At 36.1% G+C, this 22,197-nt stretch overlaps 1 protein-coding gene across 1 annotated transcript in view; it reads left to right on the forward strand.

Annotated features, from left to right (window-relative positions):
- Positions 1 to 22,197, forward strand: part of LOC129222970 (protein tyrosine phosphatase domain-containing protein 1-like) — a 34,895-nt gene that overhangs the window by 7,995 nt on the left and 4,703 nt on the right. The window contains exons 6-14 of the mRNA XM_054857533.1: positions 290 to 379; positions 481 to 583; positions 5,622 to 5,938; positions 13,397 to 13,599; positions 13,745 to 13,867; positions 14,026 to 14,094; positions 14,177 to 14,386; positions 15,333 to 15,460; positions 22,065 to 22,166. Coding sequence (XP_054713508.1) covers positions 290 to 379; positions 481 to 583; positions 5,622 to 5,938; positions 13,397 to 13,599; positions 13,745 to 13,867; positions 14,026 to 14,094; positions 14,177 to 14,386; positions 15,333 to 15,460; positions 22,065 to 22,166 — 1,345 coding nt within the window. The remainder of the gene's footprint in view (positions 1 to 289; positions 380 to 480; positions 584 to 5,621; positions 5,939 to 13,396; positions 13,600 to 13,744; positions 13,868 to 14,025; positions 14,095 to 14,176; positions 14,387 to 15,332; positions 15,461 to 22,064; positions 22,167 to 22,197) is intronic.

The following is a 22,197-nucleotide window of genomic DNA, read 5'->3' on the forward strand; positions in this document are numbered from 1 at the left end:
GTGAAGTGAAACATCATCTAGAAACTGGCACTACATACATACACTGGCAGAACGAACTCGACACTTGGAATATTCTTCGGTAAGGTTAGTTTGGGTAATTGAAGACAAATTGCCAATGTTGTAACTTTAGATCCTTCTCTGCCTCTTGGGGTTGATTTTGTGAATAAATTTCACTATGAACAATGAAATATGTTTGTTCAAATACAAAGTCATTTGGGGTATCTTTGAACCTCCTCATATTTTTCATATTATATGTTTCTTTACCAATATGATGGCCCTTATGTTTCAGGCCGGGATCTATACAGACAAAAAGCCAAGTTGAAAGTGTCCAAGGTTTTGCTCAATTCGTTGTACCCATGTTTATAGTGTTTGCTAATGTGTGAGTATTTATAGAAAATATCCCATTCGTTGCTCATAAGTTTTTCTTATACTTTTTTTCACTCCCTTATGTCTAAAATAATTATCTTTCAATTTATCTAGGATTCCTCGAGATAGTTATAGAACGAACCTCAATGCATATTTAAGGCGGCAAAGTTACCTTTTGCACGGATTTGAAGGAAGATTGCTCAAACATGTACCAAAAGTAATTATTTTTCTTACTTTTTTTTTTCCAACTATTTGAAATATTGGTGTCTAATAACTTTGATAAGCTATTATGATGCTAAATGTTTGGTTTATTTTCGTGATAATACTGTGATGTGGTCATCATAAACTCCTGTTTGTGAAAATTGCAACACTATGAAGGAAGCATCATAGTTGAATGAAATTTAATACACAGTTGAGTGGTAATGGTACTAGTAAATGATTACATTTTCAAACCAAACAAACAATAAAAAGAGATATAAATTAGTATTTTGTGTAGCCACCACGCGACGCAATAAGAGCTGCTACACGACTCGATATGGAGTGAAACAAAGTTTGAATATCTGCCTGCGGAAGAGTATTCCATATTGCTTGTATGCACAACTAAAGTTCGTCTGTCGAAGCAACAGGACGAGGATCACGAGTTAGACGCCGCCCAACGAAATCCCACACATGTTCAATCGGTGACATATCCGGGGAATATGCAGGCCAAGGAAGAAGCTGTACCTGCTGCAAATCAAGGTAGGATTTTACAATCCTGGCGACATGTAAACGGGCATTATCCTGCTGGAATACAGCCCCTGGCAATCCTTGCAGGAAAGGAATAGCTTGAGGATGTAAAACTTCGTTTATGTATCCGGTACTGTTCAAATTGCCCAAAATTCGTAGCAATTGTGATCGTCCATGATATGTTATGGCACCCCAGACCATAACTCCGGATGTTCGTCCACTGTGGCGTTCGATAATGCACTCCGCAATGTGCCATTCGCCGACAGAGCGCCTGACACGAATTCGGCCATCATGGTGCCACAAGTTGAAGCGGGATTCGTCAGAAAAGACGACCTGCTGCCGATCAGCACGCCAGATCCTATGCGTATTGGCCCATTGTAGCCGCAGGCGGCGATGGTTTTGCGTTAGAGGAATCCTGTATAAAGGAATCCTTGTGCGCAGCCCTCGCTGCAGCAGACGTCTCCGAATTCATGAAACACACAATGAAACACCTGTAGCTGTTGACCACTGTGTTGCCCATTGTCTAGAAGAAGCTGTGCGGTCCGTCAGCGCCATACGCACCAGGTTTCTGTCATCACGAGCTGACGTCACATTTCGGGGTCCACTCCCGGATTTCCGAGCTGTCCGACCCTCGTCCATCCACTGCGTCCGGACACGTATCATTGCGCTGCTGTTACGCTGCACATGAGTGGCTACTGCACGAGAAGACAATCCAGCTTCACGAAGGCCGACGATTCTGCCCCGTTCAAACTCTGAAATTTGCTCAAATTTCGCTTTCTTTCGTAGAAGAGGCATAGTAAAGATTCAGTTAAAGTTTACTCTACCATATAACCACCGATAATCATACACACCTCGCTACGGCCGTCTATTTATATTCGATTCGATCCGCCATTCAGAGGGCTCTGCTCAGCATACGCATGCGTTACCGGTCTGCAATTCTAATCATTTGCATATCATGTCCTACTTTGCACTTCCTGCAATTTTCAGCTCACTCGCGTAAGTCCTTTGTGATGTTGCAATTTTCACAAACATGAGTGTAAAAAATTATTCAGTATATTTCAGATGAATGCTCAGTACTTCGTATTATCGCAACTACCAAGCTTCAGCTTACTGGTGGCATCTTGGATTTATGTATACCGGCAACAAAATTGGCGCGATTTGCTGTTAGGCTACAGTTAAATTATACAATGTTAATGGATCATATGAAGCTGAATAACTCTCACGTTGCACAAAAGAAAAAAAAAAGAAAAGTTTTATTACACTTCCACTTTCGGAACGATTGGAACTATAAAAAAAGCAGTCAGTATCTCTTTTGATTAAGGTTCACATGTATACCATTCCTATATTGCATCTTTGAATTCCTGCTCGAGATATAACGGGTGGGCTTAGTGAGAAAAAAATTTGGTTGCGTCACCTCCTGAGTAAACTGACTACGAAAAGAACACTATAAAAAAAATAAGAAATAACAATGTTAAATTGCATAAAATTGCAAATTACTGCACATATGTGTTTTGGAGTTACAAGAGCCTCTTTTTCAATGGCAGGTAAGTGAGCAATGGATGAAAATACATCCGACAAAATACATGGTGATCAGCGAATGAGCCCTGACTTCAAAATTAAATATCTCTACAACAAAGACAGAAAGAATTGTGCGGTAAACTGTACGTTTACTAGCAACACTGTAAAAATCGCACACAGAAGTTTAGAAATTTTAGTTACGAAAATCGTCAACAGATGGCGCTGTAAGCACAATGATCTATCAATAGCCTTTAAAATGTGTTTCGAAGTATAAAGCGACCAGTACGACTGTTGGAAAGTGAAAAGATGCTAGCGTAGAAAGTGAAATAATGTATTCCATTGAAGAACATGTGTTTTTGGACTGGAATCCCACCAATTATCACAGTCCTTCGGCAACACGTCGCAGTTTTCAAAACTAATTAAATGTTTTCTGAACGTTACGTTAAACTTTTGAAAAATTTTGTCAGCAATCAATTGGCGTTGCAAGATTGATCAAGTATCGACTGATTTTACTGACACTGGAATAGATTGGTCTCCATATTCTCCCGATCTGACTCCTTGTGACTTCTTTCTGTGGAACGCATTGAAAGACAGTGTCTGTGAAAATGATCCCGCTACTCTAGAGGAGCTTGAATCGTTTATTGGTGTTGCATGTGATTCCATTTCCGTTGAGACATTGCAAGACGTCATGTCAAATTTCTCTGTTCGTTTACGCCACGTTATTGCTTCGAACAGTAAACACTTTGAAAAATTCTATTCTGATTGCAAAAACTTCTTCACTTCATTGTTTTTTTTTTTTTTTTTTTTTTTCAGACTCTTTTCAGAGAAGGTGTTTTCAACGCCATCTGTTGGCGATTTTCGTAACTAAATTTTCTACACTTTTATGCACCATTTTTCCAGTTTTGCTAATAAACGTACAGTTTACCGCATAATTCTATAGATATTTGCTGTAGAGATATTTAATTTCGAAATCAGGGCTTATTCGCTGATCACTCTGTATTCGTCTGGTGTCAAAATCTTTTCTTTTTTTCCATAGTTCATTTGTTTTGTATTGGAAACCTCGATCTCTTTGTAACCCCGAAACACGAGTCTGCAGCAATCTGCAATTTTCTGCAATACGTTGTTATTTCTTATTTTAATTTTCAAGCACAATGTTATTCATTCAACACTCAAAGAATTTATGTAACTTTTAACTTGATAAGATTTTGTATATTTAAAAATAAGTTTACTCAGCATCGTTAGACCGAATTTCTGAATTGTAATTTTGCAAAGGATACCATACGACGCATGAAATTAAAACTTCGCCCTAGGTGGCTCATACGGGGAGGCAAGGGGGAAAAATGCACCCTCACCTTTAAAAGTAAAGGGGATTTGCCCTTCTACTTTTCTGAGTTCAAAATTAACGATCAATTAAAAATGATAAAAATTAATCAATTCATATAATTAAAAAAGAATCGACTTAATAAGTGTATGTTTTATATTTTTCTCACGTTATTATTTCATGAAAGTTAGCTTGAATTTGCTGGAGCTTTGAATTGAGGCAGTGAGAAGCAAAGGGATGTAAGTGTACGTTTTAAAGTTTTAAGTAAAACTCCTTTAAAGTTCACATCCTAGGTAGGCTTTCATTGATTTCTTTTTTCTAAATCATGCTGTATAGCAGCACCTACATGAGCTACTAGCACTATTTCGTGCACCAAAGAAGAGGAGAGTTTCCCCTAATATTTGTAAATCTTTTTGCTTTTCAAATCTTTTTGCCGCTCATTGCCTCAATTGGAGGTAGAAAGTTGACGGTTGCTATTGGCCACAATTTTTGTAATTTCCGATTTTTATTTGGAGAAGGTAGGTCATTTATTCAATAATGATGATGAGGTTCAATCACCCATTTTTTTTTTTTTTTTAAATCAGCTTTAGAGCCTACCTAACGTTTCCTTTCCCCCGCCACTAATTGTACCTTCCACTTTTTTGGATCTCCAGCCTCTTTTGATCTCGCTCGCAGTCAAAACTAAATCTTGACTAGAGGGTTTTTAATGTAAATTTGGCAAGTTTTCCTACGAGTTTTTTGTTGCTATTTTAATGAGTGAATTCACCGTAACTTATTAGCATGGTATAGCTCTGGTAAGAAGGTGCGTAACTGGGAGAACTATGGAATCGAATTTTATAAGTTGAAAAAACAATTGGAATTCTTATATTGGATTAGGACCAATCATTTTCGATCTACGTTGTTTTTGAATTGAGTCGGCATTCATAACCCCTATTGTGACGAATGGAATCGTTTAACCCTTAGTCCATAAAAGTTAACGTTATCAGAACCAGACTGTAGTTATCCACGTTTTCCTGTTACTGAATGGGAAACCTGTTGTAAGAAGACTCTACCCCCTAGCCGCTTCGCTTTCGCTTGCCAGCATTCGTTCGCTACCTACGGTGCCTCAGCGCCGCCTGCGGCGGATGACAATTGATGACTTGAATGTTTCATTTCCTGGAAGTCATGTAGATTGTTTTTGTAAACTGATATCTCCGGAAGGTTTATATAGGTGATACAGAGTGGAAAGACTTTCCCTTGATGCCCTGTATCCAACAATACCAGTACTGACCTTGTAGACACTGACAGTTCAAAGGAGATAGAGATACATGCAGAGAGACAGACGCGCACAGATTTTAAGAGTATAGATTGTTAGTTGCTTTTCTTTGACTCGAGTTTGAAAGTCAAATTTTCTCTCTGAAACGTGAGTTTACTTTCAGTCAGCAGGTAATTCACGGTTGTGGATAAAAATGTTAGAAGCATTTAGGCCGATTCTCGTGCATCCCGGATTTAATTTTAAGTCTGGTAATTTTGCGAACTTCAACTCGGTCACGTAACGAACTTGACTTTTGATTGGTGAATCGCATGTGATTCACCCTACGTGACCAGTCAAAAACAGCACTGAAAGTAGTTCAATTAGAACGAGAATCGCCCTGATTGTGAGTTGCAACATTCCTCGATCATTTGCTAATCGAAATTCTATGTTCCGCAGCCAGTTTTCATGTTCTGCGAACGCCTGCTGTCCTTGATTGGTGACAACCAGCACGTCAGCTGTCCTGATCTCGACACGGACCAATTGTTCAACGATCCTAACCGCTTCCTTAGCTACTTCTCAACGCGATGCCGCTTGTTGAGGATCCAGTTCTCGTCCCGTAAATTTACTCTCCAGTTGCCAAAGACCACCACCACCTACATGAACGGCATCGCAGAAGAACCCAGGCACTGTGCACCCCCATCACCTCCTAATGGAATTATAGGGGATATGGATCGTGTGAATGATGACAGAGCTTTCTGGGACTCGCCTAACAGGTATAAATCTTTCAAATTGAGTTTTTCTCGTTAGTTGATTATAGCAAAACTGAACTGTAGTTAAGGCAAACCTGAATCTGCAGCATTGTGAAGGTTGCGCAGATTCTAATAATAGCATTAAGATGCTGCCAGTTTAGGTTTGCACCAACTAGAGCCGCTATATAGATAGGCCGACGCATCAGCTTAAGTTTAGCCATTTTGGATCGGATTTTTCATTGTTGCACTGCTTGGGTTACCACAGCAAAGTTTCGGATTTCGATAAATTTGCAGAAAATAACATTTTATTTTATAAACAATTCACGTGCCGCTAATAATAGCTTACAGTGAACAATCACCAAACGTGGTAATTCGCCAGAAAAGACAACCACTCAAACACGCGCTCCGATCCAAAAAGGCTGATCTTAAGCTGATGCGTCGGCTCGTATATATAGGGGCCTTAGCACCAACTACTTATAGATCCAATAATTTAATACGATTAATTTCAGCCCTAGTTAAAGTTAAGCCTTGGTGTTGTGTATCTAATCCAATGCATCATATCTGTCTGGTGTACAAATAAGTTTTAAAGGATTTTCAAGAGATGGCCTCACTAGTATTAAATTGAAACGGACAATGCTTCAACTAACTTTATTTTATAATCTCATTGTTGGCTTTCATTTTCAGTATGTGATATTTTGTTGAAGTGGTAACAACTTAGGTTTTGTGTGCTCTGAATATATCAACTTTTGTGCAATCAAAACACAATTTGTGGGAAAGTTTTTTTTTTTTTTTTTTTTTTTTTTTCTGCTTCCATTTGAAGAAAAGTGCAGCTGAAGGCCATTGAATGCTGCAAGAAGCTTACGGGGAACATGCTTCATCGATTTCCACATGTGAGTTTTGGTAGAGTCGTTTTAGAAGTGGTGACTTAAATACAATGACAATGAGCGTGATGGATGGCTACAAAAGTTTAAGGATGCTGAATTTAACGAAGACTCGTGCCAACAACGATAAAATTAAAAATTTTAAAAAACCCCGACTGAATCGCAACTGTAGAATCAAGAGGGAAAATTGAAAACCCTTTTGAAAACCTTACATTATTAAAAATTTGCTATTAAATACAAACTGCCAACAAATAAAAATTTTAAACCATTGCGTTTTATTTCCTTGTCAGTCAACAATGAATTCGGTTATCAATCGCGTGAATAAAGGCTTAGCCATTATTAAAACCTGCTTCAAAAAACGTTATAATTCGAATTCTACGAAACATGGAAATTCCAAACATATTCTATCAGACGCGGAAAAAAATTCTCTTTATTGTGGCATTCAATTTTAAAATTTTTAGCTATGTTTTCACTGCAAAAATAGCGAAAAACCCTTTAGAGGTTTTTAAATAATATCTTCGTTAATTAATGTCATCCAAAGATGCAACCTAGCTAAGGACACTCTCGATCGAACACTCCTCTCGAACTTTTTTTTTCTTTTTTTTTTTCAAAATCGGTCCATCCGTTTAGACGCTAGAGTGCCACAGACAGACTCACAGATACACAAACACTTCAAACTTATAACCCCTTCCTTTGTGTGTCGGGGGTTAAAAACAAGAACTAGCAAAAGCATTTAGTCAGAGAGCCCAGGGCCATCAGACCTTACTTATTTTCTAAGTAACAAAATGTGTACGACAGAATAGAGTTAGCATGTACTTTGAACATACGCGTGTCTACCAGGGGCGGACTGGTCCACCAGCCCATTGGCCCGAGGGCCGATGCACCCACCCGCCTATGCAGCATTGCGCCCTCAAGCCTGACAACTTTTTTTTTTAATTTATTTGTTGACTTTCGCCTAGCTTTTAATTTCCGCCTTTTTTTTTTTCACCTTTCTTTTTCCTTTTTTGCACTTTTTTTTCCTTTTTAAACCTTTTTTTTTTCCTTTTAAACATTTTTTTTTGCACCTTTTTTTCCCCCAAGATTGACATCTTCTCGAGAGACCCAGTCCGCCACTGGTGTTTATACACTTGTACCGAGGGCCAATTTGCAGGTACTGGGTACTGAATGTACGCAAAAACAGTGATTACCTTACTTATTTTATAAGTTTCAATTTTTATGTAATGATACTTAAAACTATTCCAAAACATTTTGTAAGCTGCCAGACCAATCGTATGGGAGAAACATCCCGCCAGACAGTTAAAACGTCGCTGTGAGTACGAGCGCGAAGTTATTATTCTTGCACATAAGCACTGAAAAATATTGTCTGCTTTCAAAAGCAATATTTTTAAAGCAGAAAACCTAGTAAAAAGAACATGAACAATATTTCAGTGAAACCCCGATTTTATGTCCTCGAAATCTACTTTTTACCCACATTTTACGATTTTTCATCAGGTCCTCTAGTCATGCCTGCTAACTTAGACCTAGGGCAAATTTGCAGTTACTGGTTACTGAATATACGCAAAAGCAATGATAACTTTACTTATTTTCTGAATGCTGATTTTTACGTAAGCATAAATTACACTGAGCTAAATTAACATTATTCGTAGCAATCAGCACTCGGAAAATAAGTAAAGTTATCATTGTTTTTGCGTACATTCAGTAAACAGTAACTGCAAATTGGCCCTCCAGGCATAACTGGGGAACCTGATAACTGGGACCTGATGAAAAAAAGCGTGAAATGTGAGGAAAACGTAGATTCGGGGGTCGTGAAACCGGGGTTTCACTGAAATCCAGTTTCATGTTCTTTTTACTAGGTTTTCTACCTTAACAATATTGCTTTTGAAAGCAGATGATATTTTTCAGTGCTTAAGCGCAAGAATAATAACTTCGCACTCGTACTCGGGTCATTCCATACAGATTCAACGGATGAGTGCGCTCGACCAATTTTAATTTTTTTGAAACTCATATCCCAAAAAGATGCATATGAATGATGTTTGAAACCACTTTTATTTTTTCTCTAACCTTAACCCTTGATTTTTTAGTGGTCATCAAAAGTCATTTTCGCAGTCAAAAATGGGACTTTTAGACCTTTGCATTTTGGCCAAAATCTATTTGAATTACATTTATGGCAGCTAATTGTACGCTTTGATGTTAAAGTGCATAAGATGATAGTCTTACATGCGGAGTTACGTGGCTGCAACTTAATAATTCAAATAATGGCAACAGGTTAAAGTTCAAGGTCAAATGTAAAATTTTTACTCATTTCAAAGGGTCATAACTCGCTTAGGGGATAAAAACACAAAGTGAAATATGGCAAAAAATAATCACTGGAGTCACACTAATGAGAAAATATAGCTGTAATTGTGTGTTTGTTTACCCTTTATAAATTACAGCCCTTCAAAGATCAGAAAATTGAGAAAAATGACATTTCTAGACCCCTGTAAAGCAAAAGGGGATGGAATTAAAATTAAAATTTCTTGACCAATTGAATATTCCATTCAAGTACTATACATGTTATATATATTGTTTTGTGTATTTGGTTTGTAAAAAAGATACAGGTCTTTCAAATTGAGCAATTTTGCTAGTTAATTTACGCACTAAAACATGAATAAAAAGTGTGAAAACTTTATTGCACTTTCTCAAATGGCCTATATAATATATTATACTGGAAAATGATATTTTAAGCATAAAAATAATTATTTTAATTTGGTAACTTAGAAATATTTGGACATAAATGAGTAGTTCATACATGATTGACAGCTTAAGTAGTTCATTTATAGACTATCTACACACACAAATTTTCAATTCGTACAAACATACGCTCTGTACATTAACTTATGTAACTTGCCTAACGTGCAAAAGCATTATCTACATAGTTGAAAAGGAAAAAAGGTGTGTTTTTCATTTCTTGCTTCAGTGTAGTTTTGAGAAAATGAACTCACACAGTAGTACTAAAGTTCTGGTGGTGACACAGCATGTGGCGTACTGAAATACTTTACTCAAATACACAACAAGAATAGAAAGAACTTTCTTAATTTATGTAATCACGAAACGGATGTCAACTTGAGAGCTGAATGGCATTTCTATGCAATATCACACGGTAATGGACATTGTAACAGAATCAGAAGAACCGTAAAAAGAATTGATACTACTAAGACGAGCTTGCAAAGAACTACTAGAAGTCACATTTTAATTCCTACAGAAATGCATACCTTCTGCATTTTTGCTACTCAACATTGCATGTATCCTTGTGAGCATTCAGTATATTAAACTAGCTGAAAAAATGCTGCAAGAAAGGTTTGACTCTGCAAATAAAATTTCCAATACAACGCCATCGTATTTACATATTATCTCTGTAAAATAATTGTCCCCTAGCAATAGGTATGAAGAATAGTGTGTTACTAAAAAGATTATCAAAAGAAAATGCCCATTATTGTCAAAAAAGTTATTACACAGCTTGTGTTGATCACTAAATTTAGAACTCCTGTCATTGTCATGCTCCTAGTACATTTTCAAAGTATCAAATTATGAATGTGCCTTGGTAAAGCATTCCAAAATGTCATATACTTGAGTCACCATTACAACTATAGGACTACTAGGTAAGTTCATTTTTTCAAAACTACCCTCAAACAAGAAATAAAAAACGCGCTTTTTAAACTTTAAATTTTGTATATATAATGTTTTTACATATGTTTAAGGCAATTTAGATATGTTAATGTGTATTGAAAATTTGTGTGTGTAGATAGTCTATAAATTAACTTCTTAAGCTCGCAATCAAGTATGAACTACTCATTCATGTCCAAATTTTTCTAAGTTATCAAATTAAAATAGTTTTTTATACTTAAAATATGTTTTTCCAGTATAATATATTATAGAGGCCATTTAAGAAAGTGCAATAAAGTTTTCACACTTTTTATTTCTGTTTTAGTGAGTAAATTAACTAGCAAAATTGCTCAATTTCAAAGACCTGTATCTTTTTTACAAACCAAATACACGAAACAATATATATATGCACATGTATAGTAATTGAATTGAATATTCAATTGGCCAAGAAATTTTAAGTTTAATTCCATCCCCTTTTGGTTTACAGGGGTCTAAAAATGTCATTTTTCTCAATTTTCTGATCTTTGAAAGGCTGTAATTTATAAAGGGTAAACAAACACACAATTACAGCTATATTTTCTTATTAGTGTGACTCCAGTGATTAGTTTTTGCCATATTTCACTTTGTGTTTTTATCCCCTAAGCGAGTTATGACCCTTTGAAATGAGTAAAAATTTTACATTTGACCTTGAACTTTAACCTGTTGTCATTATTTTAATTATTAAGTTACGGCCACGTTACTCAGCATGTAAGATTATCATCTTATGCACTTTAACATCAAAGCGTAAAATTAACTACCATAAATGTAATTCAAATAGATTTTGGCCAAAATGTAAAGGTCTAAAAGTCCCATTTTTGACTGCAAAAATGACTTTTGATGACCTCTAAAAAATCAAGGGTTAAGGTTAGAGAAAAATAAAAGTGGTTTTAAACATCATTCATATGCATCTTTTTAGGATATGAGTTTCAAAAAAATTAAAAATGGTCGAGCGCACTCATCCGTTGAATCTGGACGGAATGACCCACTCACAACGACGTTTTAATTGTGTCTGGCGGGATGTTTGGCCCATACGATTCGTTTGGCAGCTTACAAAATGTTTTGGAATAGTTCCCTGAGTATCATAATAAAAAAAATTGAGACTTAGAAAATAAGTAAGGTAATCACTGTTTTTGCGTACATTCAGTGCCCAGTACCTGCAAATTAGCCCTCGGTCTCAAAACACGCTTATGTTCAAAGTACATGCTAACTCTATTCTGTCCTACATATTTTGTTACTTAGAAAATAAGTATGGTCTGGCGGCCCTGGGCTCTTGGACTATTAAAACTTACTCAACAAGCCATATCCGTTCGTTTGAAATTCATGGGAATGGTCCCAAAAGTAGGTTATTGGGTTCCGTATGAATTGAAGACGAGGTTGTCGTATGCCGTTGTTTCACTTGCGAGGAGCTGCATCAACGATAAAAAAGAAAAGGCTTTTACATCGTATTGTTTCTGGTGACGAAAAATGGGTCCATTACGATGTCCCTAGGCGCAATTAATCATACGTGCCGTTCAGCCATACGCTAAACGCGAATATTCACGATGGCAGGGTCCTGCACTGTATTTGGTGGGACCAATTGAGAGTGTACTATGAGCTGCTACTACTAGGTGAAACCATCACGGGACAACTTTACCGAATTCAACTGATACGTTTGAGCCGAACACTGCGGGAAAAATGGCCAAAAGTAATTTTACATCATGATATCGCTCGACTAATTGTTGCGCAGCCGTCAAAACATACCTTGATATGCTGAAATGGGAAGTCCTATCACACCCGCGCTACAGCCCAGACATTGCCCCTTCAGACTACAGTTTTTTTTTCTTCGATAACGCATGCTCTTGATGATCAGCACTTCCACTCTTTTGCAGAAGTCCGAAATTGGATCGATTCGTGGATCACATCAAAAGACGCATAGTGTTTTCGAAATGGCATCCGAAAATTGACAGAAGTATAGGTGAAGGTAGTTTCCAATGATGAACAATGCTTTGAAAAATGAATATGAAATCATTTTTTCACAATAAAACGTCAAACTTAAAAAAAAGCCTTGAAAACTCATTTGAGCACCAGATAGTAAAATTATATTAACTTTGCTTGAGACTGAAGTATTTTTGATTAGCTGAAGATTATTCATCAATGCTATCTTCAACAGAATTTGTGGATCAAAGACACTTTGGTCTTTTCCTGTTCGTCAAATCTAGACTTTACTCGATACGCGTCTAATAAGCAAACGTGTATCGAATAAAGCCTTGATCAAACATTACATACAGATGGTTTTTAAATAACACAATCTAATTATTTGAAAAGTTAAGTGCTATAATTGTCAGAAAATTGGAGCTGAAATTTAAGCCAAGTATCATTAAATTACGTAAACATTGATTTTATTTCTCTTGTTATTGCAAATCTCCTGTATCAGCAGTGCTAGAATAAATGCATGATATTTGAGTATGCTTTAATAACGTTCTTACCAAGGTGTGCAATAAAGATCGTATTTCTAGAACCCCAAACGATCTAGAATATGGTCGGTAGAAGCATAATTAGTACAAACTTTGTGCATATTGGGAAGGTCTTGTTGTCGTTGGAATGAGGGAGATCTTTTAAAGGGAGATCTTTTAGTGCTAATGCATCAATAGCATTAGTGGTTAAAAATAGTTTCGACCTCTTCCTGTTTTTCAAACATTACATACTCGTTTTTAAACAAATCATTCGATTTACTTGAAAATTCAAATTCTATTCATTATCAGAAAGTTGGAACTCAAATTCAAGTCATGTACCAATAAACCACGTAGACTTCGATTAGTGTATCAAAAATAATTTTTGCAATTTCCTGTCTTCAGTTAGGTTTTTTTTTTTTTTTTTTACATCAGAGTGAGGAAAAGCCTCATGTGTTTAATGCAAAAATAATTGTTTTTCGTCATTGCAGTCTTTCATCCACGGAAGACAACGCCCAACATCCCATGCTCAATCACGTAGGAGGAGGTGGTCCTCCGCTGGATGATGGTCTATTGGACTTTCGGTTATCGGATGACGAAGAACAAGGACCGGAACCAGAATTCGAATACAACAACAAGTCTCTCAGCAATACGGAATCTTCCAAGGACAACAACGAAAATTTCACCGTTCAAGGCAAGGGGGCCCGCCGAAATCTCGTACCCGTTTCCCGTAGCGAAGTTGTTGAAAGTAAATTTTGTGAAATTTAAATTTTTATTATTGACATTTTAATTATTCTGGCACAGATTACAATATATATGTATTTCTGTTTTATTTAAAGATCGAGAAGAGTTGATCGATCAGACTGGTCAGAGTTTGATACCAGTTTCCCACGAAGAAGTTCTCGAATGCGACGAAGTTATCGAATGTTACGAAGTAGTAGAATGCTACGAAATTATTGAAAGTAAGCTTTCGTCTAATTATAGTATTCTTTGCCAGCTCTCTCCTGATTTAATTGGTTGCTACGATTTTCTCTGTTGAAGTTTAAGGCGTATTTATAAAGTTATTTATATTTATGCTTATTTTGTAAAAACTCGCTAAATAGCTTTGTTTTATTCAAAGATCCAGAACAGCAGATTGACGGCGCTCACCGCAGTAGGACACCACTGTCACGCTGGGAAATCGTTGAAGGTAAGCTTTGGAAAAGTTTTAACCATACTAAGATTATGTTTTTTGGTTCAGGTCACTAAATATTTCTCAATTTCATTTGAAGAACGAGAAGAGTTACCGTACGAGGATGAAATCCATGCACCAGAAGAAGAGGTAGAGAACGATGATGATGATGATCCCTTAGAAGATCTGAATTCAGAGGAATGCAACGCCATCATTGATTCCGTTCTGCAAGAAGATCCGGAGCAAGCCACTCCTTATCTAAACGGAATTGACAACAAAAGAGATATTTTTGCCAACAAAGATAACAAAGGTAGTACTTACTTTCATCACTATTTTTCAGAATTTCACTATAAGTTGCTACTTTTGGTTCTTAGTTTGAAAAGAGGGAGGAAGTTGTATAGAGTTTTCATGTGAAATGCATTCATGCGCTTGCATTCATGAGAAACGTTTACATGAACGCAAACGCCCAGCATATAAGAGATGAAACTTCGGACTATTGTTTTACTCTATGACTAGAGCTTATCTTCCGGAATTTACTGAGCTAAATGGCTTTATTTAGTTGCTATGCACTTTGATTAACTTTCAACAATTTCAGATATAAACAGTTAATAATGAATTATGCAAAGTGAGGAGCAATTTAAGATTCAGTCGAGCTTGCTTATAATGAGCTCTTATTTTTCGAGAACGCGGGTGTAACGAGGTAACAAGATATACTTGGATGATACAAGTCAATGGGGGCACAGTTTGCTTTTAACGAGAAAATCCCAGCCATAGCGAGGATTGTTTTTGCGATTCGTTTAATTTCCATTTACTTCTACCTCTCCACCCCAGCTAGTGCTTTCTTAGAAATGTTTTTGAGCATTATGAACTCGACTGAAAGCTAGTAATGAGTCACAAGCCCTACGACGATAGCGACTTTTTTTTTTTTTTTTTTGTGGAATGCACTAGTCCCGAGTATATTTCAGCTGAAATTCACTCTAAAGCAGCTGAATAAAATAACGGAAAATAAGAAAGACACTTCCAATCAACCTTGAGTTCGTAAAAATTAAACAAAGCAAGTATGAAATAAATCGATTGTAACTTTGGGAAACTCGTGTTTTACAATCATTCATTTACAACAAGGAAATATCACTGTCTTTTCAAGATCATTACATTAGAATCCAACTATTTTTAGAGCAAGGTAATTTGGTAAAATGTACATATGAAAATTTTAAGACTTGTTAGTTTTTGTTTGATAAGTATACTTTCGTTTTCAGGGTGCTCGACTTTATCCTTCGAAGAAGAATTCAGGAGGCCCTTATCTGCTGCTAATATAATTGATGCCTTGCTAGCTGATCATTATGTACTTGGCGAAGATTTTGCATTGAGCTTGCGAAGATATCAGGTACAGCTCTCCAGTTTCTTCTTTAGCATTGTAGTTCGGGATGAGCCTTAGTCTGCTTCACAATCAACTTCCAGATGACTCTGTCTTTGGCCTTTTTCCAAAAACTTGCAGGTCTTTGAGGACTTTACCTAGCCATATTTTCCAATACAGAAGTTGGTAACAACAGAATGTGGTAGAGCAAGAGCCATATAGATTTAAAAAAAAAAACATTTATTGGTTCATAAAGGGTGTTTTTTTTAGAGGTAGAGAACTTTAGGTTCAAATAAAACTCAGTTAAATGTTGTTAATTGTCATGAATGTTGCTTTATTCAATAGATGATTCTTTGTTATTTTTATTTAAATATGATTTCTGGCATATGGCCACCTCGGCTGGCTCGGAGAAAGTCTAATCTGAAAGTCCAATTTTCTCACTATTTGCAGCAATAGAGGCCGTATGTCAGTAATAAGTTGGCGAATGTTCTCTTCTAAGACGTCAATCGTCTGCGGCTTATCGGTGTAGACCAGAGACTCCACATAGCCCCACAAAAAGTAGTCCAGCGGTATTAAATTGCATGATCTTGCAGGCCAATTCACGGGTCCATTACGCGAAATTATTCGTTCACCGAACGTTTCTTTCAATAAATCAATTGTGACGCGCGCTGTGTGGCATGTTGCACCGCCTTGTTGTCTATTAATGATGAAATGGCAAACCAAACTGAACACAAAACAAGTGACAGCTATCAAAATGGCACACATATCAAACAGTGTTGCCAACGCAAAGTTCTATACCTCTAAAAAAACATCCTTTATTACATACAAAACAAAAAAAGAAGCTCACTGAGCTTCATTAAACTTAACTTAAACATCTGACCCGATATTACATCACTCACACTATCTCTCTATCGCCCGTGAACAAATTCTCAAGTCCATACGTATAACTGTAGAAAATAGCTACTACATCTAGGCATCTTCTTCTCATTTTCAGTTCAGTTTTGTCAGAAGTTTTGCCACTTAACTATCAGCACGTCTCTCAATATGGCATTACCAATTGTGCCTTAACACACTTAGAGTTGTGTCTGCCTATGTTAAGGCAGATGCAGCTCTAGCGCGTGCAATTAAGTTAATCATTTTTAAAAAAAAACAATGAATATTAAATTTAATAATTTTTAACTTTTTTTTCAAATACTTTTAAAAGTGTTTGAAGAAAAAGAGAAAAGTTATGAAACATTTTGATTACCTTTTTTCAATTCTTTGCTTGCAAAATCCGCCCAAATTTGACACTTGAAAGTAAATTTAAAATTATGATAGCTTGAAAAATAATATCAAATTATCGATATTAATTTCAAAACAGAAGTTTTTTTTATAGTCCTGTCACATTAGACGTTAAAATCGCAATGTGAGATGTAGTTCCGATTTTTTAATATGTTGTTTGGGTCAGTTAGCGTAGTGTAAATCTAAGTTTGCAGTTTTCAAAAACCTGTGTTCGCTGCGTAATTCACGAAAAACTGCGAAATGTCTGGACTTTTTTTAGTTTTTCGTTTCTAACTCCTAAACTATCCAACTTTTGAGACTAAACGGGAATACCGTTTTAAAGCACATTAAATTTCGAACGTTTCGAGCTCAAAGAGCACTCTATACGACCAATAGTTTAGGAGATATCGTATTTCGAAAATTGGCCGTTTTTGACGAAAAATAAAAAAAATATTCTCCGATCACATTTCAGGCCAAGTGTCAAGTTTTTTGACAATCGTAAACAAACAAATAATCGGAAAATTCGATTTTTTAAGAAATGAAGTAAAACACTTTTCAAGACAATATGAAAGATCTTATTCTAAAACAAAGAGGACAAAGAATAATATAATAAGACTCTAATGTGTGTTTATGTAACTTATCTGTGTTGGGAAAACACGTCGGTTACAACGAAGAAAAAAAATAGGCCAATAGTTGACACAGGTAACGCAAACATTCCTTCTCCAACGTATCTATACCTTTCACATTGATGAATTTTCGGCCGCATTCCGTTTATCGACTGGAAAGTTACCTACCGAGTTTTATTTTGAATAGATAATATTTTTGAGCAAAAGACTTTAAAAACTTCCCATCAGAATAAGAGAGATCTGAACAAAAGAAAGAAAACAGAATGATTTCAAAAGAGTGAAACTGGATTTCCATGTTAGTCATTAAAACGTATGTTAATAATGAACTACACTTCATGTCTTGGTTTTTATGCTGTACTTGATGGGTACGATCGTACTAATGAACTGAAAAAAAGGTAGTGATGGGTCTTTTTTTTAATTGGTTATTTTCCTTTTTTTTTCCATTTTTGTCGATTAGAACGGCACAGATGTTGTGAAAAGTCTTTTCAAATGGCAGATTGCACAAAACTGAACAGCTAACAACAGCATACTCCCACATATCCTTTCTTGCACAAACATGAGAAAAATCTGAAAAAGACGGGTGAGGTTGGTTCATTTAATGTTGTAAACCAATCTCAAAAGGTATGTTGGTCTTCGACCAACTCCACTCTGAGGCATCCTTCTCCTCTGCTAACCATTTGTTTACTCTTCGGTACATGCAATACGAATGAAATGAAGCTGCTCTTTTGGTCTAAGGCTAACAAAGACGGTTCACAGTTGCATTACATGATACTTTGAGGAACAGGTGGAATTGAATACTGTCGCAGGATGTCGGTGGATGCGTCATTTCCATACAGAACAACTAGCTGCATCTCTACAGCCTCGGCTAAAGCTTCGTGACTCACTTTAAGAAGGAAAGCTATGGTGGCCTGGTCAACCAAACACCGGTTCGTTTGAAAAACACAACTTAGTTTTGTTTTTAAGTCAGACATAGGAAGATGTGGTATCACATTCACTAGCTACGTGAAGAAAAAATACAAATCAAAGAGCTATTCCATTTTTCCTCGGTTTAAAAAAAATTATAAAGGTAAATACAAATTAACTGGACTTTGTCTCTTTCCGGGAAGGAAATATTTTGAATGTTTAAGATAAAAACAGCAGAAAAAAAAAGTAGATCCACATGCTCTCCATCAACGATCACGATCCATTGAGATGTACCTTTTTCGATGGCGGTTGGGATACTGTTTCAATCTGTTTCTCTTGTTGATTTTTTTTCCCTAATGCCTTCAAATCCAAAATTAGCGAGCAACTCATTATTGAAGTGTTGTTTATTACATGATTTAGAAAACGCTTCTTCTGAAGCACTCTGATGTTGAGAAGCCAAATATAATCATATTGCTCTAGCGCGCAGTCGTTCTGGTAAATCCTAAGACAGTACAAACGTCCCAGAGTCATTCCAGTTCTCCAATAAAGTTTAACGTGAACACAATTCATTATACTTACTGAAAAAGCGCACAGCTGAATTGTTTGATGTGTTACAACTATGGATTTCATCTTTTGGGTGCTCCATTAGTTTCATTAGAAACTGTTTTTTACAAAACTATGCTCAGAAATTAGGCAAGAATGTATTGATTCGCAAAAACCATGAAGTTTCTTTCAGTGTACATAAAAAATCTTTTTATACTTTATTTTTTTTTCAGATCTGTTGTAAATAAAGGCGAGCATTATTTGCTTTGAAATTGAGACCTGCTAGTGAAAAAATGGAAGCATTCAGGTTAATGTTTCCAGGTGTATCTGTATTTTCCATTCTTTCAGCTTGAATGATATGTTCAATAAGTACAGTCATTCAATAATATTGCGCTTAAAGTGTATAGGGAGGCCCTTTTCATTCTAAGTTTCTCACTTAAGCCTTAATTTTGATATGATGAACCTGAACAGTTTTATTTTCTTTTGCAAAAAGAATGAGTGAACTCTCATTTACATTTATTCTTTGTTTCTCTGCTCGTCCGCCTTCGGATAATTGAATCCCATTACAAATTCGTCTTTTTTCAAAAATATTCTTCATTCAATATAAAACTCGGTAGGTAACTTTCCAGTCGATAAAGGGAATGCGGCCGAAAGTTCATCAATGTGAAAGGTATAGATACGTTGGGGAAGGAATATTTACGTCACCTGCATAAGGCTGTTAATTATTGGCCTATTTTTTTTCTTCTTCGTAACTGGCGTGTTTCCCCAACACAGATAACTTACATAAACACACACTAGAGTCTTATTATATCATTCTGCACTCCCTTTTCTTAGAATAGGATCTTTCATATTGTCTTGAAAAGTGTTTTGCTTCATTTCCTCAAAAATCGAATTTTTCGATTATTTGTTTGTTTTGCGATTGTCAAAGAACTTTTGAATCTACGGGCTTCGTTCTTGACATAAAAGAAAGTCAATTAAATTTACTGAAACAGTATACCCTTTTTTTTCTTGTAGAGTAGGAATTTATGTCGACACTTGGCCTGAAATGTGATCGAAGCATAATTTTTTTATTTTTCGCCAAAAGTGGCCAATGATCGAAGTACGATATCTAGTAAACTATTGGTCGTACAGAGTGCTATTTGAGCTCAAAAAGTTCTAAATTTAATTTAGAAGAAATTTAATTAACCCATTTAGCATCAAAAGTTGGATAGTTTATTAGTTTGAAAGGAAAAACTAAAAAAAGTCCAAACATTACGCAGTTGTTCGCGAATTACGCAGCTAGCACAGGTTTTTGAAACTGCAAACTTAGATTTACACTACCCTAACTGACTCAAACAAAAAAATAAAAAATCAGAACTACATCGTGCTTTGCGATTTCAGGACTTTCTTTACGGGCAACTTTCACTGATGCACGTGTGATCAGCCGCTGTTTCCCAACAGCTTGGCCTCCTCGCTCGCCTGATCTCACCGCATGCGACTTTTGGTTATGGGGATTTTTAAAAGATCAAGTCTACCGAGAAAATCCAGCAACCTTGGCAGATCTGAAAGACTCAATTATTCAGAATGTGCGTGGTATTAATGTGCACTTATTGCGTCCCGCTGTGGAACACACTGCTTTACGGATGGAAATAGTTGTGGAGAACCACGGCAGACATATAGAACATCTATAGAATGTCTTGTTGATCTGCAACGTCACCTATTGGCAACTTCAGGTATTATTTTTTTTTAAATAAATCACGAGCGCATGATCTGTGTCTGTTTCCAAAATTTCATCACATTATGACCCATAGAACATCCTGCACAGGCCTCTGAGTTGGGAAACTTTAATTTGGACAACCCTGTATAATAAGACTGGACTGCGCTATATTGCAGTCTTTAAAATCCATTTTACTAGGGTAAGTCGAAAGTTTTGAAATATATTACTTACTTTATTACATTGCTGATTTGTAGCATTCACGCCACAATCTATCATATTCTGCAATTCTAAGCCATGTTTCTTTTTTTTTTTTGAATCTCATTTATAATAACAAGTCGTTATGATGATTATGACGATAACCATAACTATCATAATAAGAAATCTGAGTGTCATTAAATGGCTAGACGCTAATCAAACCAGTGCAGTCCGTTCTCTCCTGTTCTCTTTGAAACCAGCTGCAGTACCGGGATCAGAGTTACGATACTATTAATGTGTCGGTTGTTATTTCCAAAAAATTTTTTTCAGACTTTCTAAGGTAGGCTAAGGATTCAACATAAACCCGAGTCAAAAAAGTACCCTCTTTTTCAAGACCGTCAGTATCGTTATATTTGAGATTAACATATGATGGTATTCAAGGTAGATGTAAGACAGAAGAACTGGGAGAAAATTTCTGAGCTTTTCAGTAACGCGAATTGCTTTTATATATGTCGCCGATATCTCTCCAATTACCAGGGCTTGATCAAGATATCGGGAGGCACTAAGACAAACACATTTCCGGGGGCCCATGTAGTCAAACTCTACAATTTTCGCTATTGGCTTTATTTTGCCATTTGGGGCTCCTATAAAGTAGGAGTCCTAGATCACGGCCTAATTGGTCTGTTCAGTAATCGGGGCCTGCCAACTGCACTGTAAAAAAAATCCGTAAAATTTACGGAAAAAACTGTCAGCCAGGACGCCAGTTTTCTTCCGTTTATTTTACAGAAATCTTCCGTATTTTTATTATTAATTCAAGCTGATTTATTATTTTATGAAGATTAAAAAATGAAACTATACTTTCATAAATACATTTCAATATTTACTATACTACTACGAAATACATCTATACAAAGGTACATTTCCGAATATGCCTCAGTAACAGATGACAAAAAAACATAATAATAAAATATTGATTAGGATGCAATGAAATGGAAGTTGCAAACGATTTAAGACTTACTCGCTTTAAATAAATATAAGATCAAAAACTCGAGCACGAGAACCAAAATCCAAACACGCGGGCGAAATTTCGAAGATTCGAAGAAAAACAAAGTATTACCGGTTCCAGATTCAAAAAAACAGAGAAATCCTGTATTTTATTACGAACAGTTTTTTTCTGTAAAAAATACGGATAACTTCTTAAAAATTTACAGTTTTTTTTACAGTGTACCCAGGGATTCTGTGATTCCACGTCTCTTTTTTCATGTTAGGTGTGATTCCGGCTCTTTATGTATGAAAATGTGTTAAGAGTTACTACAGGTCTCCCGACATTAAACCTAATTCCGGCACACACACAAAAAAAAAATTGTGTAGCATTTATAACTTTTTAATAAAATATACTTTATTTTTGCAGAGAGCTTTAAACAACCGTCCATCTGCTTGGGAAAAAGTGAAGCGGGAATATGATCCTATGATGCTGTCCGCTTTGTTATGGAGTTGGTTGGACCAACTAAGGGTGAGATGCTTGATTCCATTTTTCTAAATGC

This window comes from Uloborus diversus, chromosome 5 (genome assembly GCF_026930045.1).
Source record: "Uloborus diversus isolate 005 chromosome 5, Udiv.v.3.1, whole genome shotgun sequence".
NCBI lineage: Eukaryota > Metazoa > Arthropoda > Arachnida > Araneae > Uloboridae > Uloborus > Uloborus diversus.